Here is a 22,208-nt window from a genome sequence, read left to right as displayed (position 1 = left end):
ATTTTTTTTATCATCGCTTGTTTTTCATTTGCACTGATACCATGTGAGTTACTGTCATTCATTTCAGTCGGTGACGTGCCCTGCAGAAGGACTTGCTGGCAGGACATCCACACAGATGCCCTCCCTGAAGAAGGAGGAGCCGAGTCCACCAGGGAGGAGGGGCTTTCCTCTCCTACTTCAGCCACGACCCTCCCTGAGGTCTTGTGACTCCCAGTGTTGACTCCCACTAGCAATCTATGTAAAGTAAGAGGTGGAGAGCAGGAAAACTGTACATACATTCAACACATAGACATTTACTCACAACACGGAGAGCACGTGTGGTTCATAGCGTGCGTGTTTCTGCCTGTGGTCAGGGGTGTGGCTGACTCTGCGAAGCCCCTCCTAGGTTTTCCAATCCCATGGCTCCTTTGCCCTCTGTCACAGGACACACCTGAACTTTCTCCTCCTTGGCCAGCTGATGGCAGAGAGGCCCCCGGCCTGTGAGGACGGTCGAGGGGGATGGGGCTTCCGGAGCAGGCAGCGCTGCCTGGGCCTCTTAGTCTCACGGCAAGTGTTAGCTTATCAGGGTCTTGAGGAACGGGGTTGGCAAGCCAGCCACCGTTTCTCTAAAGGAGGCAAGTTATTTGCAGAGGCAGCTTTGGAGCAACCCCAGGGTTTGTGTGCGTTTCTAGTCGAGGTCTCTCGGTGACTCTCAGAGCCTCCGGGGCAGCGCGGGGTCTTCTCTGGTGGCTGCAGGTGGGACCACCCGCCTATCGCCCCATCCCGGCCTCAGTGAGGAGCTTAGAGGGGTGGTCAGCTGGGCGTGCTGGCCTCGTCAGCGGGGACCTCCTCTCCGTCGGGGGCGAGTTGAGGTGCAGCCCCTTGTCCTACAGAGTCGGCGGGGCCAACCCCCCAGGGCCAGGATCCCGGGGCCCCCACACCGCGGCAGGCCCCTCCATTTTCCCGGGGTTCCTTCCCCACCTGTGGCCTGTGGGGTGATTAGAGTTGCTGCTCATCATGGTCAGTTATTCCTAGCATGAGGTTATCAGCCTGGCGGGCCAGCAGGGACCCTTGAGGCCATCTCCCGCCCCAGGCCTTGCAGGGTGAAGCCTTTCAGAGGGACAGAAGGAGGTGCTGAAGCTGAGCAGTGACGTGGCACCACGGCTGGGCCAGGCCGATCTGGGGGCCATTGCTAATTAAGGGAAAAAGACCTTTCTTAATGAGCAGCCACATCTGAAGCGCCCGGGGCTGTGTTCCTGGGCTCCAGGAGAGAGAGCACGTCTGGAACAGTGGGTGGGATTGATGTCACACTTGGCTGTGCTTACGGTAATGTCACCCCACCCCCACCCCAGGACGCATCTGCTTCTGTGCAGGGAGTGTGGCTGAGTGGGGTGGGCTGGGGTGAACTCCCCCCAGCTCCCCAGCCGTTTCACTGAGTCAGGAATCACAGCAAGCAAGTCAAAGGATAAGACTGCTCATGAGTGTGTATTTGGGGAGGTCGTGACGTTTGTAAGAAGCTGCCTTACAAAGTGCATTTAAATTGATATCCAAGCTAAAGTGTGTAGTGTATGCTTTGATTAAATGTGTCTATATGCAATTTTGTGATTACTTATTTATTTATATGCAGTTTCCAAAAATAATCTGACTTGCCTGACCAACAGCCTGTATCATTCTTATGCTTAGAGAACCTAGCTTGTTATATTCACATGCATTCAGAAAGATTCTATTTTCTCTACAATAGAAACCCTCAAATTTTAGGGTGCATGAGAACCACCCAAGGGATGTTATGAAAATGCAGATTCTGGGGTCTTCCCCAGACTTCCTGCTTCAGTAGGGCTGGGACATCACCCCCAGGTGACGCTGAGGCCTGTGGCTCGTATCAGAACTTGACCTGTTCTAGGAGATTTGGCCACAGCAGGGGCACATCAGGCTTGCTCACTCAAGTCAGAAAGAGGGGTGCGGGAAAGCTTCAGTGTCCACTGGGCAGCAGCCAGACCGGGGCCCTGGCGGGAACAGAGCCTCACCCGGGCCACCACCTCTTCTCCCGCAGTGGGCGCTTCGGCCAAGTTCACAAGTGTGAGGAGAAAGCCACAGGCTTGAAGCTGGCGGCCAAGATCATCAAGACCAGGGGCATGAAGGACAAGGTAAGGGCCACGCGGTGCGGACGTGGCGGGCTGCCGTCCGCCCAGTGCTAAACCAGCCCTCCCTCCCCCAGGATGACGTGAAGAACGAGATCAGCGTCATGAACCAGCTGGACCACGTGAACCTCATCCAGCTCTACGACGCCTTCGAGTCTAAGAACGACATCGTCCTGGTCATGGAGTAGTGCGTCCCCCATCCCCTCCCCATCCTACGCGCACATCCCCAGCACGCCGCCCTGTCCTGCCTCCAGCTGGACCCTGCTGGACCCTGGGATTCTGACTTGCATGTGTCAGAACTACATCCCCCGCGGGAAGGAAATTACTCAGGAAAGGGTCTCCACGTGAGATTGTGTTGCTAAGTAGCAGGACAACCACACAAGTTTAGCTCAGTATGAGCTGTACTGTCGAGGCCCCGTCTTAACTCTTGCTCTGGGTACCCTGGAGGGGTGAGCCTTGAACTGTGTCCTACTTTTGACCTGATAGTGAAAACAAAGCTCGTGTCAGACTCTTAGAAGTAGAGCTGAGAGGCTTCTGTTTAGCATCACCTTTCTAGGGCCGCCCCTCGTGGTCCACTGGTTAAGACTTCACCTCACCACGCAAGGGCTGTGGGTTCGATCCCTGGTCTGGCAGCTAAAGTCCCACATGCCTCGTGGCTAAAAAACCCAAACATAAAACAGAAGCAGTGTTGTAACAAATTCATTAAATACTTTAAAAATGGTCCACATCAAAAAGAATTATAAAAAGTAAAATAAAATCACCTTTATAAAAATGAGTGTTTAGTTATAAAGTGAGTCATTCTAACCAACAGTGAATCCGTGTTTGCGACTCACTTCAGCTCCCCACCCCCAGCCCCCACTTCGGGTTTTGCTTGTCATTGTGCGATAGGAATTTCGGGTAATGAAACATCCAGCATGAGCTCCACACGAGCACTTTATTGCTGAAATCAGCCTGGCCTTCCCGAGGAGTCTGGAATTCCCTCCACCTCTGCCTTCCTAGCGTCCTCCTGGGCCTCCGTGCTCCTTAGGAGATGGCAGAGGTGGACCCACCCCAGAGCCGCAGCCCCTGCAAGGGAGGGGCTTTGAGACTTTCCACTTGAGCAAGTGGTGGGGCTCCAGTGACGGCCATCACCGTCAGAGGCATCTTATTGAGAAGGTAGAGAGACACAGCTGCAGACACAGCCGGCGGGCGGGTCAGCGGCGCGCAGATGCGAGGAGCAGGTGCTCGTCGAGGGCGCTGAGTCAGGACTCGCCCCCTCTCCCCCGCAGCGTGGACGGAGGCGAGCTCTTCGATCGCATCATCGACGACAACTGCAACCTGACGGAGCTCGACACCATCCTGTTCATCAGGCAGATATGCGAGGGGATAAGACACATGCACCAGATGTACATCCTCCACCTGGACCTGAAGGTAGGACGCGCTCTGCCTCAGGGGGACGCGAGCCTTCCCCCAGGCAGGTCCGGGGGCCCCTCGGGTACTGGACACCCGCTTGGGAGACGGAGCCCATCGCTGGGCGCACTCTGCCTCAGGGGGACGCGAGCCTTCCCCCAGGCGGGTCCGGGGGCCCGTCGGGTACTGGACACCCGCTTGGGAGACGGAGCCCATCGCTGGGTATGTATTCGGGAATTTGAAGACTCTGGACTCTTAGCCTCATCTCCCTATTCCCAATTTCTGTCACTCTCTGGTATGTGCTTGTCTCCATCCTTAGGGACTGCTGTTCAGAGTCTTATTGTAAGTTGCTTATGTTAAAGGAACTCATAGGGAGGTGGTTTCTACCATCACACCGTCCTCATCGCCACCATCCTGGTTGCATCCTCTCATCATCAGTCTGAGTAGGTGGGAGGAATTTTAGCTGACTCAGAGTTCCCTGCTTGTGGTCAAACTTCCCAGCTCCTCAGAATCCCCAGCAGTCCTCTAAAACCCTCCAGGAGGCTCTGGACTTTAGGGATTATTTTTCTACAAGCATGCTAGAGCCGGGAGGAGGATGCTATGGCAGAATGGGATCCAGGGCAGCCGGAGGGGAGGTGCTGAGAGACTGAGGGGCAGAAGGGTGGTGGGTGGGGCTGCGCACCTCCCTGGGAGCGGTGCGAACCTGTTGTAAACAGTGGGGAGCCCACCCTCTTTCTCCTCTTATTTTACGACCTTTCCCTCTTGCGCTCTCTCCCTTTATGAAGTCCCTGTAATCCGACTGTGCATCGTTACGACCAGTGAAATATGGGCCCAATAACTCCGAGCAGCTCTCATGTCCTCAAGGCATCTTCCTGTGTGGCTCGGTTGTTTCTCATTTCCCTGTTTGCACAGTGTGACACTGAGATAAAATACACATTCTGTAGAACATACCATCTACTGCAAGTCATCGGGGCTCGCGGAGCTCAATCAATTCTGCCTCCTTGCATAGGTCTCCATGGGCCTCCGTTCCTGGAGCTCGGCTCCTCTCGCCGTCCTGATTTACGCGCTGCCTCTCCCGTCCACAGAGCAGGAGGAAGTGGTCGATGGGATGCCAGAGCCGGAGGTTAAAAGTCATTAGCAGAGCCCATGGCTATGAACTGGTTTGATAACACACACTTTCACGGAGCATTTTCATTGAGTGTAGATGCTCTCCAAATATCCCTAAAGGGGTTTGATTGGCAGCTGAAGCGGGGGCCTGACCCGTCGTAAGTCAAACCGCCCCACAGGTGGCTTCATAATGTTGACTGAGGACTTGCAACGGGCACTCTAGCTGTGGCTTGCATGTAAAGATGCAATAAAGGCGGCAGCTGGATGGGCCATTAAGGACCAGGCGCCCTTTCAGAAAGCTCCTTGGAGGGAGAGGGCCAAAAATACCAAAGGCTTGTCTCTCTGCAGGGGAGATTATAGGTGACTTAAAATGGTCTCCTTCCTGCATTTTTTGTGTTTTGTAAATCTTATTCAATGAATATGCTTTAATTTTATAATAGAAAAAAATTTACTTTCTGAAGTGCCCTCAGAGCTGTTGTTTTTTTTTTTTATTCTGCAAACAATTCTTTTGTGTCATGGTGCTTTTTGGCAATTGGACAGCTTGATACATAATCAATCAGTTATGTAAGCACGAGGCCAAGTCTTCCTGTGCAGCACCCACTTCTCTATAAATTGCCTTTGCCTAGAGACATCTGTTTTAGAGATATTTTAGAGAAAAAGCTTCCAATGACATTATGCCCAACCAAACGGACAATTGAACGTTGACAAGCAGACACTACTGGAGCAGGAGATGGGAACCCACTCCAGTTCTGTTGCCTGGGACAGAGGAGGCCGGCCGGCCACAGTCCATGGGGTAACAGAGTTGGACACGACTTAGTGACTAAACCGCCACCACCAAGCTGGTGCTAGCTCATCTCATAAAGTGTTGTTGTGTTTCTGACCTCACTCTACCCTCTCCTCCACCTGGACAGGCAGGGCAGGGGGGCAGCCATGACCCCGTGTGAAGGGTGGGACATGGAATCCTGGGGACTTGGCCCCTCGGCTAATGCCCCCTCCTAGCGCTTAGGGAAGATTTGGGATGAGTTAGAGCTTGAGAGTTCAGGCGGTTCTTTGAAACCTTTATTTCTCTTTTGAGGATGACTTTGACTTTAAGTCAGATCCCCTATTTTTCCCATCCTCAGGTCTCCTGTCCTAACGTAGGGAGGTGCACTTCTCAGATGTTCTATAAATACCGAGTTGCAGGGCTATCTACCTCTCTCCTCTGCACCCCGAGACTGTCCCATTGCAGGGCCAAGTCTTTCCAGAGGCAAGCTCCAAGGGAACGCTTAGTCAAGGCTTTTAGGCACGGAGACCAAACTCAGCAACTCTCTGGAATCGCCGAGAATGAAGAATGAACGGGGGTGGGGGAGTCCTCCCCTTACAGATGACTTTCCCATAGACTGAGCTCAGGGAAAGCCTGGGGGTCAGGGCTGCTCGCATGTGGGTGCGTGCTCTGTGTGGCCGGTGGAATGAAGCAGGCCATTTCTCCTGGAACTCATAAATCCTCGGGAAAAATAGTCCTCCAAGAAGGGGAAATTCATACTTAATAATTTTAGGGGGGCGGATGTCAAGTCTGAGACGGCCTCCACCAGGCCATTTGGAAAGTCCTGAGGCAGGAGGCCTTGGCCTGAACTCAGGCATGGTCGTCAACGGCAGAGCTGGTGGGGGAGGGAAGGCAGGGTCATGCGAGCTTGGCAGGGGCCCACAACCTCATCCACCACATAATTAAAGGAGAAAATACCCACACAGACAAGCCCGCCCCAAAGTGAAAGGCCTGATATGTTTTTCCTGAGCATCGTTGTATTTTTAGTTGTGGTTCAAGGACAATTTGAGTGAAGGATGGTTGTTTTCATTGCTAATGTGTCTCTTTCTCCTGGCAGCCTGAGAACATCCTGTGTGTGAATCGGGACACTAAACAAATAAAAATTATTGACTTTGGATTGGCCAGAAGGTATGTCAATTTGGACATAGGTGTATGAATTGAGTTAGAGAACATGATGGGTGATCTTTCTTTGCAAAGATAAATCTGATACACCCCTTGGTTTCGTATCCCTGTTTAGAATTAACCAAAATTATGTTTCAGCTCTACTTTGCTGGCTTCAGAATTTGAACGTTTAGGAGTTTCTACAGTGCATGCAAGAAAAATATGGAATATTAAAACCTAGTACAGTGCAGTTATTAAATTTTAAGACATTAATCCATAATTTGTAAGAGTTTGTCTTAGTCTTTTGCATTTGGTCCATCTGTAAAGAGAAGATTTACCTTAAAAAAGTAATTGTGTGAGCAGGATTGCTCACAGGGTTCAGGCAGAGATGAGCTCCTCAAGGGAACAGAGTTTACTCGGACCTCAGTGCGTGAGTGAGAGTGTTGGACGGTCGTGAACGGCTGCGTCTTCTCTATTCATTAAACTAGGCTTGTTTGAGCTGTCGACAGGGCACAGTCTGTTCTCACAGCTCCTTCGGTCATGTTTCATAATTCATAATTCAGGTGTTCTAATTATTCCAAGTGGCTTTTCTCACAACCATTTCAGATTATTAAGGACCTCTAGTGAGAAGCTTCATTACCGTTTCACTCTTAAGGCTCTCTGGTGGGAAGCTTCGTTACCAGTTTTGGACACTATCTCTTTAATATACGATTTCCTTCACTCTGTTTACATTAACTGTGCTGTGCAGTTTTTTGCTTATAGACTGCACCCTTTCTGTTTTCTTGAGTTTTGGTTTTTGGCTGACCCTCTTCATTCCTCCGTGTTGTCTCCTAAATTTCAGGTACAAACCCAGAGAGAAGCTGAAGGTGAACTTTGGAACTCCTGAATTCCTCGCCCCTGAAGTTGTGAACTACGATTTTGTCTCCTTCCCCACTGACATGTGGAGTGTGGGCGTCATCGCCTACATGCTGTAAGCAGGCCCCCGGCCCCTCGGGCACTTGTTCTCAATCGCCGTGCATGTTCCATCTGCTCTTTTGAATAAAGCCCTAAGTTAGATCTTTCAAAGATAAATAACTCTGCCCCATACTCAGGTACTTTCCATGTTCTGTTGAGTCTGGCGGGTAAAGGAGTAAATTCTTTCCTTTTATCATCAGAAAAAGTAATAGTCTCTCTTCTTCACTAATCACCCAGATTCCTAGGCCACCATCCTATGCTCTCAAAGTAACTTAAAAAACACCCCCAACTGTGTCCTGATCCCCCGAGTGATGAAGCAGCCTCACTGCCCGGGGGACGTTCCTGGCGTCTGCCGTCTGAGGCCGTGATGGCACTCTGGTAAACGCGTGAAAAGGGCGTCTGTGTTACTCTGTGAGATTCGTGTTTGAGGGCAGCTGATACACAGAAAACCATGCTCGCGGGTCGCTCACGCGTGTCCAACTCTTTGCGACCCTGTGGACTGTAGCCCGCCAGGCTCCTCTGTCCATGGGTTTCTCCAGGCAAGAATACTGGAGTGGGTTGCCGTGCCCTCCTCCAGGGGATCTTCCCGACCCAGGGACTGAATTCACATCCTGGGTAACTCCTGCATTGCAGGCAGATTCTTTATCCCTGAGCCTTCTTTCCGTTTTAAATGACAGAACCAAGAAGGCACCTGTCTCCACAGAGTCTGAGGGTGTTTAAAGGCTTCTCACCCTGGATGCCGTGTCTTACAGACTCAGCGGCTTGTCCCCCTTCCTGGGCGACGACGATGCCGAGACCCTGAACAACATCCTGGCCTGCAGGTGGGACCTGGAGGACCAAGAGTTCCAGGACGTCTCGGAGGAGGCCCGGGAGTTCATCTCCAAGCTTCTCATTAAGGAGAAGAGGTGACCACGTCCCCTCTGGGCTCAGGAGGAGGCAGGGCAAACAGAGAAGCGGGGCCCCGGGGCTGAGAGGACCGCAGCCAGGGAAGTAGCCACCAGCCCCTGTGGCGGTCTCTCTGATGCACCTGCTGGGCTGCAGACACAGTGACTCCTGAGCCCTGGAACTGCTGTGATCGTAGGGCTTGAGTGGGGCTGGGGGCTCCACGCCGCTGAACGGTTGTTTCATGGGAGAGCCTGCTGTGGGCCAGGCCTGCTGCTGCTCTCCAGACGTGTTCTCTTTACCGCCTTCCCAGCTTCGTGGGAGGAGGGCATTATCAGTCACGTTCTTTGATGGTACTCCGAGATCACATGGCCGGTTAAGTGACAGAACCAAGAATCAACACAAGGCCGAGCACGTGACTGTTATGTATGAATGGCCTGCTTTCTGTCTTGCTAATAATTCAGAATTCAGTGGATGAAGGGTACTGATACTGAAATACAGGGGCTCACATTTTAGGATCATAGAGAGGGTGGAGGACGGTGATGAGCCAAACATACTTTTCAGATGATCCTGTCTTAAATATATAATGACAAAAGATAAGACTAAATAACAAAAATTAAAAAAAAAACAACTCCCAAAAACAGAAAAGAAAAATACAAAGGAAAAATAAAACAAATTAAAAATAAATAAATAAAAATAATTTTTAAAAAAGTTTTAAACAGACAAAAAATGGAAAACAAGAAACCTCCAAAATGGAAAAATAATGAGAGAAAATAGAAAAATAATAAAACACATAATGGTAGATGGCATTTAAGATGTTCATGGCCAACAATACTTGCTTTATTGTTTTATAGCTTTTAAGTTATATAACCACGACTATGAACCAATAGACAGGTGGTTTGGTGGGGTGGGGTCTGGGGCTGACCCCAGATGCTCCTTCCCCTGCACTTCACTCTCCCTGATCTGCCAGAAATTGTATCTGGGGCTTTGAGGGCAAATGTATAAAGCCCAGTTCCTGGCTTTAGGTAACTTGTGATCTAATAGAAGAGACAAGCAGTTTTTAGTTCAGTTCAGTTCAATCGCTCAGTCGTGTCCGGTTCTTTGTGACCCCATTGACTGCAGCACACCAGGCCTCCCCAGAGCTTACTCAAGCTCACATCCATTGCGTCAGTGATTCCATCCAACCATCTCATCCTCTGTGGTCCCCTTCTCCTCCCACCTTCAATCTTTCCCAGCATCAGGGTCTTTTCAAATGAGTCAGCTCTTCACATCAGGTGGCCAAAGTATTGGAGTTTCAGCTTCAGCATCAGTCCTTCCAAAGAACACTCAGTACTGATTTCCTTTAGGATGGACTGGTTGGATCTCCTTGCAGTCCAAGGGACTCTGAAGAGTCATCTCCAACACCACAGTTCAAAAGCATCAGTAGTAAAGAACCTGCCTGCTAAGCAGGAGACATAGGTTCAATCCCTGGGTCGGGAAGATAGAAGTTCAATTTATGAAGCTCAGACATCTGGTCAAGAATGGTTATTTCTATTTGCAGGAAGATGTTCAGGTAGCATCAAGATTTCAGAATTGTTTGTCTTGCTTGTCTTACCAATAGTGTTACCCTGATGGGATTGGGTGGTAACCTATCCCTGATACTAATTCCATGGGAGACAGAATTGCCTGGCAACTTGACATGAGGCCATCTGGTCTCCGCTGGGTCCCTAACAACCCCTGCCTTTCCCTTTAGCTGGAGAATCAGTGCTAGTGAGGCTCTCAAGCACCCTTGGCTGTCGGATCACAAGCTCCACTCCAGGCTCAGCACGCAGGTAACCACGGCTGCTGTTTTCCCTCTTCTCTCTAGTCGGCTTCAACCTTCTGACGATCAGATGCTAGCGGCACCTCAGCCTCGAGTGAAGCTGTTTCTAATTAGTCTCTCACAACCTTCTAATCTTGTGCTAGCGCTAAATTGCTTAAAATGCTTTTATTGAGCAATTTGTGCTTTTTAATGATGCTAACTACACTAGAGAATTATTTTCAGCAGAACTATGTATTAGGGTTATTATTTAATTACTGTATCCATTGCAAAGTGAATCGTATCGTCACCGTAACCGCACCCACACATACACGTTTAGCCTCGGGCATAGGTCACATAAAGTTTCGGAGAATACATGTTAATGTACATTCAGGGTATATCTCCTACATAGAACTCAAAATTCTAACTTCCCTGCTTGCCTGGTTTAGTGTGCTCTAAGCACCAAAAAAAAAAAAAAAAAAAAAAGAAAGGTAATATTCAGCTTGGACAAAAGATTAATGTAAGTGCCTGTGAAGAAGACTGAATGGTGGGGTGTACCTTGAGAGCGACCGGGCCTCCCCGTGTGGTCACTTCTTACACAAACTCCCGACAGCCTCTCACCACCCTAGCCAGTGCTTACATCTCACCTGCCTCGTTGGTACCTCCAGCACAGGTGTCTTTCCTAAGCTTTGGGTCCAAATACTCCCCCATGAGCTGGCCATCTCCGCTTGGATTGCCTCTGCTCGCCCCCCACCATCCTCACCACCCTCCCAGACCCCAAAGCCTCTCTGTGCCCCCTCTCCCTCCCCCACTCCCCTCAGCTCCTCCGTAATTTTCCTCCAGCGTCTGCACTGATTATTCCCGGAATCCGTACAGTCCCCACCGTCAGGATGGTCGTCTAGGCTGAGGCCACCCGTCACCTGGGTGACTACCATCGCCTCCTGCCGACGTCCACATCCAGATCACCGTGGATTACATAAACAGCACAGAGGCAGACGGGTCACATCTAAGCAGCTTTCCTGAATATTTAGTGTGGTCAGCGGGGCGCGAGCCCGGGGAAGCAGTGGGCAGGCCCTGCCGTGGCTCGCTGTGCAGGCGGCTGGTCGGCCTCGTACACCCCCTCCCCCCCACCTTTGCTCCTCCGGGGTTTGGAGTGCAGCTTTTCCACCGACCAAGCCCTGGGATGACTGTGACCCGGCACTCATTTTTTCCACATCCAGTTTTTATTGAAATTACTTCTAAATTCGGCATGAGTTGTAAGTTTTATTTGTGTCTGAATATACCTTTCCTTGATAATTGGTACTGATGTCAAGTAAAAATAGGCTGATTCCCTGGTAGGTACCTCACCCAGACGGCATAAACTGCTTATTAGGGTTACCAACCTATTCTGGGCCAATTTTCCACCCATGTATTTTTATCCAAGCTTATTGGTGTCCAAATACACTTTGACGTGGTGGACAATATGGAAACCACAACAGATAATTAATGACATTATACAGTGTAGAAGTGTTTAAAAATATTTTTTAGATCATACAACAACAACAAAATCACCTTTTTGTTATTTTATCCAACTGCTGGTACCTAAGGTGAATAGATATTTCAGGGATGGTGAGGATTAAACAAAAAAAATTTCCGTTGTATAAATCCAGTTAGTTACCATGAAAGATAATTGCACAGCACTGCGCCAAGCACTGTCCTGATGGCTTCAGGAAATGGAGTCCCTTGGTCCTCAGGTCGATGCTCTGATTCAGACATGCCATCATTCCCTTTATGTGAAAGGGCCGCTGAGGACAGGGGTATAGCCCCACCCAGGATCCCACCACAGGCAGCAGACCCTGGAGTCGGGCGAGGCTCCCCACTCTGCCGTCCCGCTGGAGGCGGGCTGCTGGGCCAAGGGGGCCTGTGACATTTCCAGGGCCACCCTGTATGACACCTTTCATGTTACTGAAGGACAACACTCAAGCTTAATATGTTTTATTTTTTGGTGAAGTATTGAGAATAATTTTTTCTAGGTGATTCACTTCTGAGAGAATCTTGTTTCTATGTCCTGTAGAACCAGAATTCAACTTCATATTGAAAATTCAACTCTTACCCAAACTATTTAAATCTAAATTCTGATATTTCAAAGTTTTCATAATAAACTTTTATTTGTCTCTTTTCATTGTTTCGTGCTTAAAAGCACTTCCTGTTTCCCAACCACTGAGCATGCCCGTGATCTGTGAACTTAGGATTCTCCCTCTTAGACCCCGAGGCCTGCCGTCTCCACCTCCTGAGCTGGGCTCATAGGGCCAAGCCCACCGCCCGCACGGGACCCACTGTGTCAGGCACAGCCTGGGCTGCTGCAGGGCCCCCCTGAGGGCAAGCCCGTGCGCCCTTGGCCGGCACCTGTGCAGACACCGCCACCGCTTTGGGGCTGGGGGCGGGGAAGCAAGCAGGTGGGGCCGATGCGCTCCTCCCACGGCTCATGACCATCCAGCTCTCCTCCCCGTCTCCTGGGCGCCGGCCTCATCCTCTGCTCCTGTCTACTGAGCTAATGACGATGGACATGCTCGGAGTCTGCGTGCGCCCACGCTCTTCCCTGTCACCAAATCATCCCTTCCTTAATTATAGCTCTGACCGTATTATCCCCTGATGAGAGAATCTCCCAGTCTTCCCCTCCTTGCACCCTGAACCCCCATGCCCAGCAGTTCAGGCCCCCATGTGTGCCAGTGTTGGGGCCCCAGCCCTGTGCCCAGGTTGGCCCAAGTCCTGGGCAGTGTCCGAGGCCCACTCCCAGTGCCCTTTCTCCAGGACGGTCTCCTCAGCGCCAACCAGAGGGGCTTCCTCTGTCCTCCGGAGCTTCTCCTGGGGCCCTTAGCTCTCGTCTGCTGGCTTGAGAACATCTGCAAGCAGCCATGTCTGTGTCTGGCTCATCCCTGTGGTCAGTCTACCTTGACTATTGTGCCTCGTCTGCCTGAGTCTTGACTAAACACACATTGTCACAACAAGGGTCATGGAGCGCGAGTCTCTCTATCCGAGACTCCGAGGGGAAGGGCGGTGATGACAGGGACGTTGAGGGGGAGTGGGGACGCCCTCGAGCCGGATTCTGCGGCCGTGAGCCACTCAGGGTCCAGGGACGTCTCTGCAGGAACCCCTGCCTCTTTGGGTATCGTCAGACCGCGTCAGTCTGACCCTTCTCGAAATGTCTTCTTGGTTTTCCTAGAAAAGGAAGAATTGCTGCTCTGATGCCCAGGACCCGGTGACCAAATAGTGTCCGGAAAGCGCCCTCTTGAAAGGTTGGTCTAAAGGGGCCTCTGAGCCTAGAGAGAGGGTGGGGAGAGTGTGGCTGGCTGACCGCGCATGCAGCGGGGCGCATTCCCTCCCGGGGAGGCCCCGAGGCCAGGAGGCTGTGTTTGGGTCTGCTCTGCTGTTTCCTAGCAGAGGATCCTCCGTCTTGTGATTTGTGGACTGGGGACAGTCTCATTTCCCATGTTTGTTGAGTGGCTCCACTGAGACCATCCAAGCAAAGCCAGAGACCAGGGCTCGGCACACAGTAGGTGCTCAGGGCTCGGCACACAGTAGGTGCTCAGGAAGGCTCCGGGGGTCCTTGCAACAGTTGTACGTAGTAGGAGTAGCAGGGGAGGGAGCGCTGGCTGCAGAGTCAGGGAGTCTGGAGACCTGCCCAGGGGCACCCCCAGGTGGAGCCTGGCCCTCTGGGGAGTCAGGACCTGCCCCCAGGGGCACACCCCAGGGCTCGGTGGAGCCTGGCCCTCTGGGGAGTCTGCTCACTCTTCTCCTCCTGAGCTGTTGCCAGGCCCAGACCCCCTCTTGGACCCCAAGGAACTGCCTCTTCATACAAAGCCTCTGCCTTGCTTAGAATTTTGTCAGAATTATTCAGAGAAGGAGTGTTACACATGAGCATGTGCTGTTACATCAATAAATGGTCCAATTTATGGCCTAAAGGGGGCTTCCCAGGTGGTGCCAGTGGTAAAGAACCCATCTGCCAGTGCAGGAGACATCAGAGTCACGGGTTTGATCCGTGGCTCAGGAAGACCCCCTGGAGGAGAGCAGGGCAACCCACTCCAGTATTTTTGCCTAGAGATTCCCATTGACAGAGGAGCCTGGTGGACTACAGCCCATAGGATTGCAGAGAATTGGTCATAACTGAGAGACTGTGCGCACGCGCGCGCGCACACACACACACACACACGCACACGCACACGCACACACACATGCGCACACGCACATGCCCACACACGCACACACACACACGCACGCGCACACACACACGCACGCATGCACACGCGCACGCACGCGTGCACGCATGCGCACACGCACACACGTGCACGCACACATGCACACACGCACACATGCGCGCGCACACGCGCACACGCACACGCACACACACACGCACACACGTGGCCCAAAGGAGAGGCCGAGGGCAGTGCACTACCCCAGAGGCTTCGAGAAGCCCCAGCACCCCCGCTGGCCCCGGCCAGCGGCCCCGCCGTCTGGGCTGCGAGTCCTCGGCCTGCCGGGCAGCTCGGCTTCAGCGGCCCTACTGGACTCGAGCCTCGTGAGGCGGCATTCTGCTGCCTGCCCGTCCGAACTCTCACCCTGACATGTATCTACTCTGGCCCCGAGGTTTTCTTGGTCTGTTGCCTGTGTGTGCTCTTGCGAGCTGCCTCGAATCTGTTGAGGAGTAAGATGGGGTAGAAATAAATCAGCAAATCATCATACAAGTCAAGAACCAGCGTCGGCGAACACCCTGGCTTTGGCACGAGGTTCCCTTACTGGGGACCCTTTCGCTTGTTTGGAGATTGATGTGACGTCAACGGGAAAGCTTTTGCTTTCTACATACAAAGACCATTCTTGTTTGTACAGACTAGCAGGGAGTTGGCTTTGGGAACAGCAGGGGGTAGCCTCACATCAGGTGCCACGGTGGAGAAGGAGGGCCATTTGCGCCCCCTAAAGTGGGCATCCCGGCTTTGCTGGGAGCTGTGAGCCTGAGGTCTGTGGGCAGCGTGCCCCGGCGGTCCTTCTCTCTCCCAGCCCCGCCCAGAGGCAGCTCCGTTCCCAGCGACCACAAACCCTGAGGGTTTGCCGCAAACCACCTTCCCACCATAAGCCCTGGGCGGGCTCTGGGGGCTGGTGGGAGCGAGGTCACTGGGTGCCAGGAGGTGCCCAGGCAGGAGGCCCGGCGCCAGGGGCTGGTGGGAAGGATGAGGCGAAAAGGCAGTGGGTGACGGTTCAAGGAGGTTTGCTCTTGAACCCAAGGTGACGAAAGGTGGTGGCGGCCAGAAGGACAAGGACAAAGGATTATGGGTTTTTCCCCCCAAACTTCAAGCTTTTTGTTTTGTATTGGAGTATAGCCAGTTAAAAACGTCATAGTAGCTTCAGGTGAGTGGTCAAGGGACTCAGCCATACGTGTCGGTGTGCATGCCTCCATTCTCCCCGGACTCCCCTCCCATCCAGGCTGACACATGACACTGAGCAGAGCTCCCTGTGCTGGGCCATAGGTCTCTGTTGGTTATCTATTTTAAAGTGTGTACATGACCTTCCCAAATGACAAAGCGCTTTGAGCCAGTCGCCCTGGCAACGCAGCATCTTTGTTGCAGATGCTCAGCGAGACCACTCCAAACCTGGCCTGGTCCACTCCGAGATGGCCACTCGGGCTGGCCAGCTTCCCCTCCTGGGTCCCCCCCACTCCTCCAGGGGCCACAGAAACCCACCTCGGTCCCACCGCATGTCCATGCGATGCAGGTGCTTCCTGGTTTGCTTTCTCACTTTTTTTTTTCTTTCTCAAACTAAAATGTAAGGTCAAGAAATTAATGCTGGGGGCAGCCTTCCTTGAGAAGGATGCTGTGCTAAAAGCAGTAGACCATGCTTCACAATCTCTCCTGCCAGGAGGAGCTGGGAGCTTTGGCAAGACACAACATGAGTAAAACCAATTTTGAGATAATATTGATTTTTAAAATCTGGTGGTTGGAGATGATTCCTGTGGAAAAAGAGCCTTATGAATAAGGCATAACCCGCAACGCAAATTGAGGACAGAAATCTCCTGCAATTTGTCAGAGGTTTTTTGATGGGCTGAGGAAGTGCTCTAAAAACAAACCAGGTGGCGTTTCGTTTCTCCTTCCTGCTGCTCCGTGGCCAGCCCGGAGACGCGCGCCGGGGCCAAGCCCTCGGGTCTACAGGGAGGACGTGGGTCATACGTGGCTGAGACATGCAGAGTGTCCCACGCGCGTCCCCGGCCGCGCTTTGATGCCGACGGAGCTGGCGGGACGCAGGGTGGCAGCGGCTGGGAGCTGGCTGCGCTTCAGGTGAAACAAAGAGGCCTTGTCCTTCGATCCTGCGCATGGTACCAAAATATCTTGCATAAACTAAGCGCACACACACACACACACACCCCACCCAGCTCTGGTAAGCAGTGGATCCTTCAAGGAGTTCCTTTTTTTTCTCACAGACACACATACATTATAAAAAGTCATCTGTGGTTTTCCTAAGGGGCGCAACCAACTAATTACAATTTTAAAAGCCTTGCTGAATTAACAAGAGTCATATTTTGTTTGCTTTGCAGGAAAACTGCTGCGGTTGCTGCTGCCTTGAGAAGATTTTTGGAAAAATCAGCAATTCTGATGCCTTGACTCCTACGGAGACTGGTGGCTCTGGGCGGTGGGGAGGGGAGGGTGCCACTCTGAACTCTGAGCACCTCTGCCAGGCTTGGGGGCGGGGGGTGCTGAGAGTTGAAGCCCTGGAGGCAGGCAAGCCTGTACCCACCCCACCCCCTGCCACACCCTGTGGCCGGGAGCACCCAAGAAGATGGTTCCCTGCCATCCTGAACTTAAAGCTTTCTGTCTTTGTTGCTGAGGCCCAGCAGGCCTCGTCTCTGCTATGTCTCAGATCACTAGAGTGGTCATACTGGAGACTGAGCTGAGGGTTTAAAATGTGTTGGAAGCAACAGCAAACTATTATCTATAGGATAAACAACAAGGTGCCACCGCACAGCCCAGGGGACTGTACTCAGCATCTCAGGATAGACCACTGTGTGTGTTCACGCTCGGTCGCTCAGTCCTGTCTGACTCTTTGTGACCCCACGGACTGTAGCCCACTAGGCTCCCCTGTCCATAAGATTCTCCAGGTAAGAATACTGGAGTGGGTTGCCATTTCAGGCTATAATGGAAAAGAGTATGAAAAAGAACGTATCGCTGTTCGGTCGCTCAGTCGTGTCCGACTCTTTGCGACCCCGTGGACTGCAGCACGCCAGGCCTCCCTGTCCTTCAGTATCTCCCAGTTTGCTCAGACTCACTTCCATCGAGTTGATGATGCCACCCAACCATCTCATCCTCTGTCGCTTTGCTCCCTTCTCTTCTTGCCCTCAGTCTTTCCCAGCAACAGGGTCTTTTCCAATGAGTCAGCTCATTATAATGGAAAAGAATATGAGAAAGAATGTGGATATATGTTAAAAAAAAGTTGGATACATTTAGAGAGAGAATTTCCTTTCAAAGGGGTGAGTATGTTGCCAGAAAAAGTTCTAAGTCCGGTGAACCCTTGACCGCTTTGTTTCTCGGACTTTATTATTTTGATTTGACTGAAATCCGGTGAATCCAACTGATGAGTAATTTGCTTTCTGGAATATACGCTTTCTTTGAATTCTGAGCAACAGGCATCAGAAAGCCTATCTTCCATTTGTTTTGCCATCTCCTCCAAGAGCAGCAGTCTTCCAAGCAGCTGGTCTACTTTCAGCTGAGGGACATGGGTTGTCACCGTGCACCTTGCTCTCTTCCGAGGGAACCGTCATCCACATGAAACACAGGCTTTGAGAGGCAGTGCATGGTTAGTCTGTCCATTCGTGGCCTTGAGAGTAACGTTAACTGTCCCGAGAGCTTCCCTCAACGTAGCTGGAATGAGAAGGACTCTGGTGAGTCCTTCAGAGGACAGTGCTGGGCTTCCTGTCGAGCGACCTGGGTAAAGAGGACCAGTGGCCACGCCACGTGGCGGCCCTTTGGCTCAGCCCTGCACAAGACACCCCCATTCGGACGTGACCCTGATTTCCAGCTGGAAGCTCTTCCATTCCCGAGCTCTAGTGCCGTTTCTTCACATGTAACAGGGGACCCGAGCCCTGCTGCAGAAACAGGGGTTGTTTCTCCAGGAAGCTGAGATGGTGGATGCCACGCCCATCACTTACTTCTTAAGCCTCTCTCACATTTTCCACTTCCGAATACCTGTTGTGTTGAGATCAGCTATAATAATGTCTTTATTTTTAGCTTAAGTCGCTCTAGGCTCCAGTTGTCTCGATGAAACCAACCGAGAACAGCTCCGGGGGCCCCTGGGTGAGGGGCTTCTGACAGGCGCTGACAGTTCAGCGTCCTCTCTGATCCCACCGGAGAGTCCTCCTCACCCGCCCACGTGTTTCGGGGGCGGGGGAGGCGGAGGCAGAAGACACGTGTAATTAGTTCAGGCCTCTCGCCAGCTCACCGGTCGTGCAGTACGAAGCGTCTCTTTCTCCTTTGGGCCTGCGCACTCATCCAAGGCTGGCTTCTCCTCTTCCTGTTCTGTGATTCTGCTTTGTGTTTAATTTAGTTTCCTTAAAACACACATGTGCACACAAGGCCCTGTGACTGACGTGTTACGTCACCACTCTGTCTTTAGCTGCTGGTGATCGTCGGGTCTGGAAAAACACGAGGTGGTCCAGGTTTCATGCTCAGCCCACAGAGAGCTGCATCCGCTCAACTGCTGAACGGGACACAGGGGTCTCATCGGAAGCCCCTCGTGGAGGGCGTGTTCTGGCCTGGGTATGGGCTCCCCCCGGCCCATGTGGAGGACCTTCCGCTGGGCTTGGGGTCTCCTCAGTCCTGGTCGCCTTACCCGGCCCCACTGTATGCGGAGGACCCAGCTCGGGCCAAGTGAACGAGTGCTTGCTTGCCAGATTCACCCACTGACGACCCTGCAGTCAGCGGGCGTGGGCTTTAGGGTTTAGAAAGGAGACTCTGCTTTGAAAGCGGCTCTCCTTAGGCTGCATAGTTAGATTTGCACGCTTGGCTGGGGAGTGCCAGGGTGGGGTCCGGGGGCTTTCTGAGGGCGCTAAGGACAGTGTGCTGAAGAGCCAATGATTGCCCTCCAGTTACACGAGATGGGGGGTTCCCGTCTCCTGCTCAGTGGTCCCCTCCGTGCACACCCTCGTGTCGCTGCGGGACGCGATGATTCTTACGGGAAACGGGGTTTGCACATCATAGGAATCAAACCACAGGAGCATGTGGACCCAGAAGCGGAGTCTGGCCGGACCGGGGTCCTCGTGACCCCTTTTCTCCAGAAGTCACCAGGGCCGAGAGGCTGTGCTGGGCTTCCGCCTCCTCTCCGTGGACGTGGTGGCCTTGCTCACTCCTTTAGGCCATCCCTCCAGCAAATGGAGGAAATCAAGTGACAGGGGGGTGGGGCATGTCCCCCGGCCTGGGGAGAAGGAAACCGACAGGGACCCAGAGTCTGCTGCTGCTTAGAAACCAGGGAGAAAAGGGCCACGTTGTTCACGACATAAACCCCGCAGGCACGGACTCCCACCTGGATTAACCATGGAAACCACTTCCGGGTTGAGGTTGGCTGACTTGTGTCTTTGGGCACTGTAGAGTTGCCTGGAGTTGCTTTCTGTCTGACTTGACATTTTTTTTGCTTTCTTTCCTCAAAGATGTAAATAGGCCTGATTTGTCATGCGAGGCAGACTCTGATATGATGTAGTCTCAGGTCTGTGAGAACCAACGTTCTCACCATCTTTATGGAAATTAGTACAGCAGCATTTTGTCCTTGTTTTAGAACCAAATATGGATTTTTATACGAGGGAAACGAGCAAGACTCTCCTTTTATTCCTTTTTTGTCCTTCTGTTCCCACGACCCCGACTCCAGCCTCTGGGTTGTGGGAGGGCCAATATTAGACTTGAGCCTGTTGGGTCTGGACTCCAGGCCAGTTGAGGGGCCTCCTTTGGAAACTGGTCTGTGAGCTCGTAACTAGGGGCAGGCGGGGTCGAGCTCAGCTCTCTCCCCTGGAGACTCCATCCAGGGTTCAGGCCGTTCCTCTGTGCCCACGCCCTTCTCAAACTGGCCACGGTGCCCTCCTCTGCTTTTGCTCCATCTTTTAAAATATTCTACTCTTTCTCTTTTTCTTACATTGGAATCAAAGTCTGGCTTCTTATCTATCACCATGTTCCCCTAGAGCCTCTCTGAGATGAAAATTATGTTTGCAAAATGCGAGTTGCTTTCTGTCCTAAAGGCCTGAGATGCTGCACTTGGTGGGCGGGACTTCTGAACCAGAACGACTTCTCGGCCTTGTGTGAAGCTCACAGCTTCTCACCTCAGAGGGTCGGTGTGTGTCTCCTCCCAGCTCCCATTCAGGCAGGCGCGTCATCCCTGGCGGTCTTTCTGTGGGTGGTCTCACCGTGCGTGAAGGCTTCTCACTCCACTGCTGCCCACTCGAAGGGGCGGAAGAGTCTTGTGTCGTGTGTGCCTGTGTGGAGCCCTGAACGCTCTGTAGTTATCCCGATGGATAGGTGCTGGTGAGCCCTCTGGACGAAGTTTTTCCACGCAGACAAGAAATAAACACGGAGCCCTGAAGCCGTGACTACATTTATCGTGTGTATTTTCTATTTCTGGCGTAGTTTCATTCATCTGTACTCCTTTTCCTTATAAAGATGTGTAACAGTCATATATATGTGTCGTATTGAAGAATAAACTCGGACCTTGTTTATCCTTTGGTTAATGAGCTAATCTGTGGATGTGGCAAACGCGATGCAAACGCTCTCCTTTGGACGAGGATGGCGTGTGACATCTGCTGATAGCAAGAACCCAGGCTACACTCACAGGGGCCCGAGACCATCCACAGGAGCCCCGGGGAGATCTACTCCCCCAACTCGGATGCAAGGGACCAACACAAGCTGCAGGGTTTTTTCCCCTAATTTTAGCACAAAGATACAGACTGAGGTACATACAGAGCGCCTGGTGCCAGCACCGCGTGTGAGAAATCATGAAGGCCGCTAGCAGCTCACCTTTCCTGCAGCTCTGGGGCGATTCCTTAGACCCAGAGGGGTGTGCGTCTGCCCCAGAGGACCTATCGCTGAGGGACTCAGGAAGAAACGGCTGCCCAGCCCGGGGCCACCAGTCGCCTTCCCGGCTGGAGCGCTGCTGTGAGGGCTGCCAGCCTAGCCGTTGTCTGAGGGTGACGTGGGGCCAGGCCAGCATCGCTAGTCTAGCCCCCCAGGGGTGGCTGCCCACCCATACTGGCTGGCATGGTCCTGCTGGGATGCCTGGGGTCTCTGCTGGGAGCAATGGACCCTGTGTTCACAGAGACACCCTGCTACTCACTCGAGACTCAGGCTTCCCCACCCGGCATCCCGCCAGGCCCTCTGACCTCTTTCCCGGAGGAGAAGCCCTCCTGGGCCTCTGTGATGTCGTGACACCAACCACAGCTCTGTGTCTGACCCGGGTCCCAGGTCCTGGCCTGGGCGCTCCTAGAAGCCCCGGGATTTCCTGAGCGTCCACAGCTGAGCTGTTGCCCTCAGGTGATTCTGGGCGGATGAGGCTGGTGGTCCAAGGACCCAACCACAGGATGGCGGGGTGGGGGCTGGCGCACTCACCTGGCCCCTGCCACCACCCCCCCTGCCACCCCTGCCCCCAGGGAGGAGAAGGAGCTGGGCCGGAGCTAGCGCCAGTGGCCGTCACCCTTGGGTACTGAAACCTTTATTAAAAACCCTGAACGTAGGGACCTGGAGAGGTTCTGAGTTAATGAACATGCTGGAGGGGGCGCACCCCAACTCCATGGGGTCAGAGCCTCCTGCTCTCAGGACCCGCCCAGGCCTCGCCCTTCTGGCCGCTTGTCCGTGTCCTTCACTATGTCCTTTGTAGCACCCCGGGAGTAGGAGGTGAAGGGAGTCCCTGGGTTCTGTGAACCAAGCATTAACTCAGATGATGGAAGCTCAGGGAGGCGTCTTGGGAAGCCGTGATCTGTAGTCGAGTTGGACAGAAGCCTGTCTAGGGGTGGGGGGTCTGAGGGACTGAGCCCGGAACCGGGGTCTGCGCTGACTCCAGGCGAGTGTCACGACGGTTGTGTGCAGAA

General features: G+C 52.7%; 1 protein-coding gene across 10 annotated transcripts in view; it reads left to right on the top strand.

Moving 5' to 3' along the window:
- The window catches only part of MYLK4 (myosin light chain kinase family member 4), a 66,965-nt gene extending 49,671 nt beyond the window's left edge, over window positions 1-17,294 (top strand). For all 10 annotated transcript variants that reach the window (XM_025264749.3, XM_006047346.4, XM_025264753.3 and 7 more), the window contains 9 exons: window positions 2,030-2,123; window positions 2,195-2,304; window positions 3,386-3,527; window positions 6,473-6,543; window positions 7,358-7,486; window positions 8,223-8,375; window positions 10,085-10,163; window positions 13,332-13,404; window positions 16,689-17,294. In XM_025264749.3, coding sequence (XP_025120534.2) covers window positions 2,030-2,123; window positions 2,195-2,304; window positions 3,386-3,527; window positions 6,473-6,543; window positions 7,358-7,486; window positions 8,223-8,375; window positions 10,085-10,163; window positions 13,332-13,379 — 826 coding nt within the window. In that variant the 3' untranslated portion in view covers window positions 13,380-13,404; window positions 16,689-17,294. The remainder of the gene's footprint in view (window positions 1-2,029; window positions 2,124-2,194; window positions 2,305-3,385; window positions 3,528-6,472; window positions 6,544-7,357; window positions 7,487-8,222; window positions 8,376-10,084; window positions 10,164-13,331; window positions 13,405-16,688) is intronic.
- The last annotated feature ends 4,914 nt before the right edge of the window (window positions 17,295-22,208 follow it).

The sequence above is a fragment of the Bubalus bubalis genome, chromosome 2 (genome assembly GCF_019923935.1).
Source record: "Bubalus bubalis isolate 160015118507 breed Murrah chromosome 2, NDDB_SH_1, whole genome shotgun sequence".
In the NCBI taxonomy this organism is placed as follows: domain Eukaryota; kingdom Metazoa; phylum Chordata; class Mammalia; order Artiodactyla; family Bovidae; genus Bubalus; species Bubalus bubalis.
Note: the sequence above shows the minus strand (reverse complement) of the source record. Positions and strands in the feature narration are given on the sequence as shown.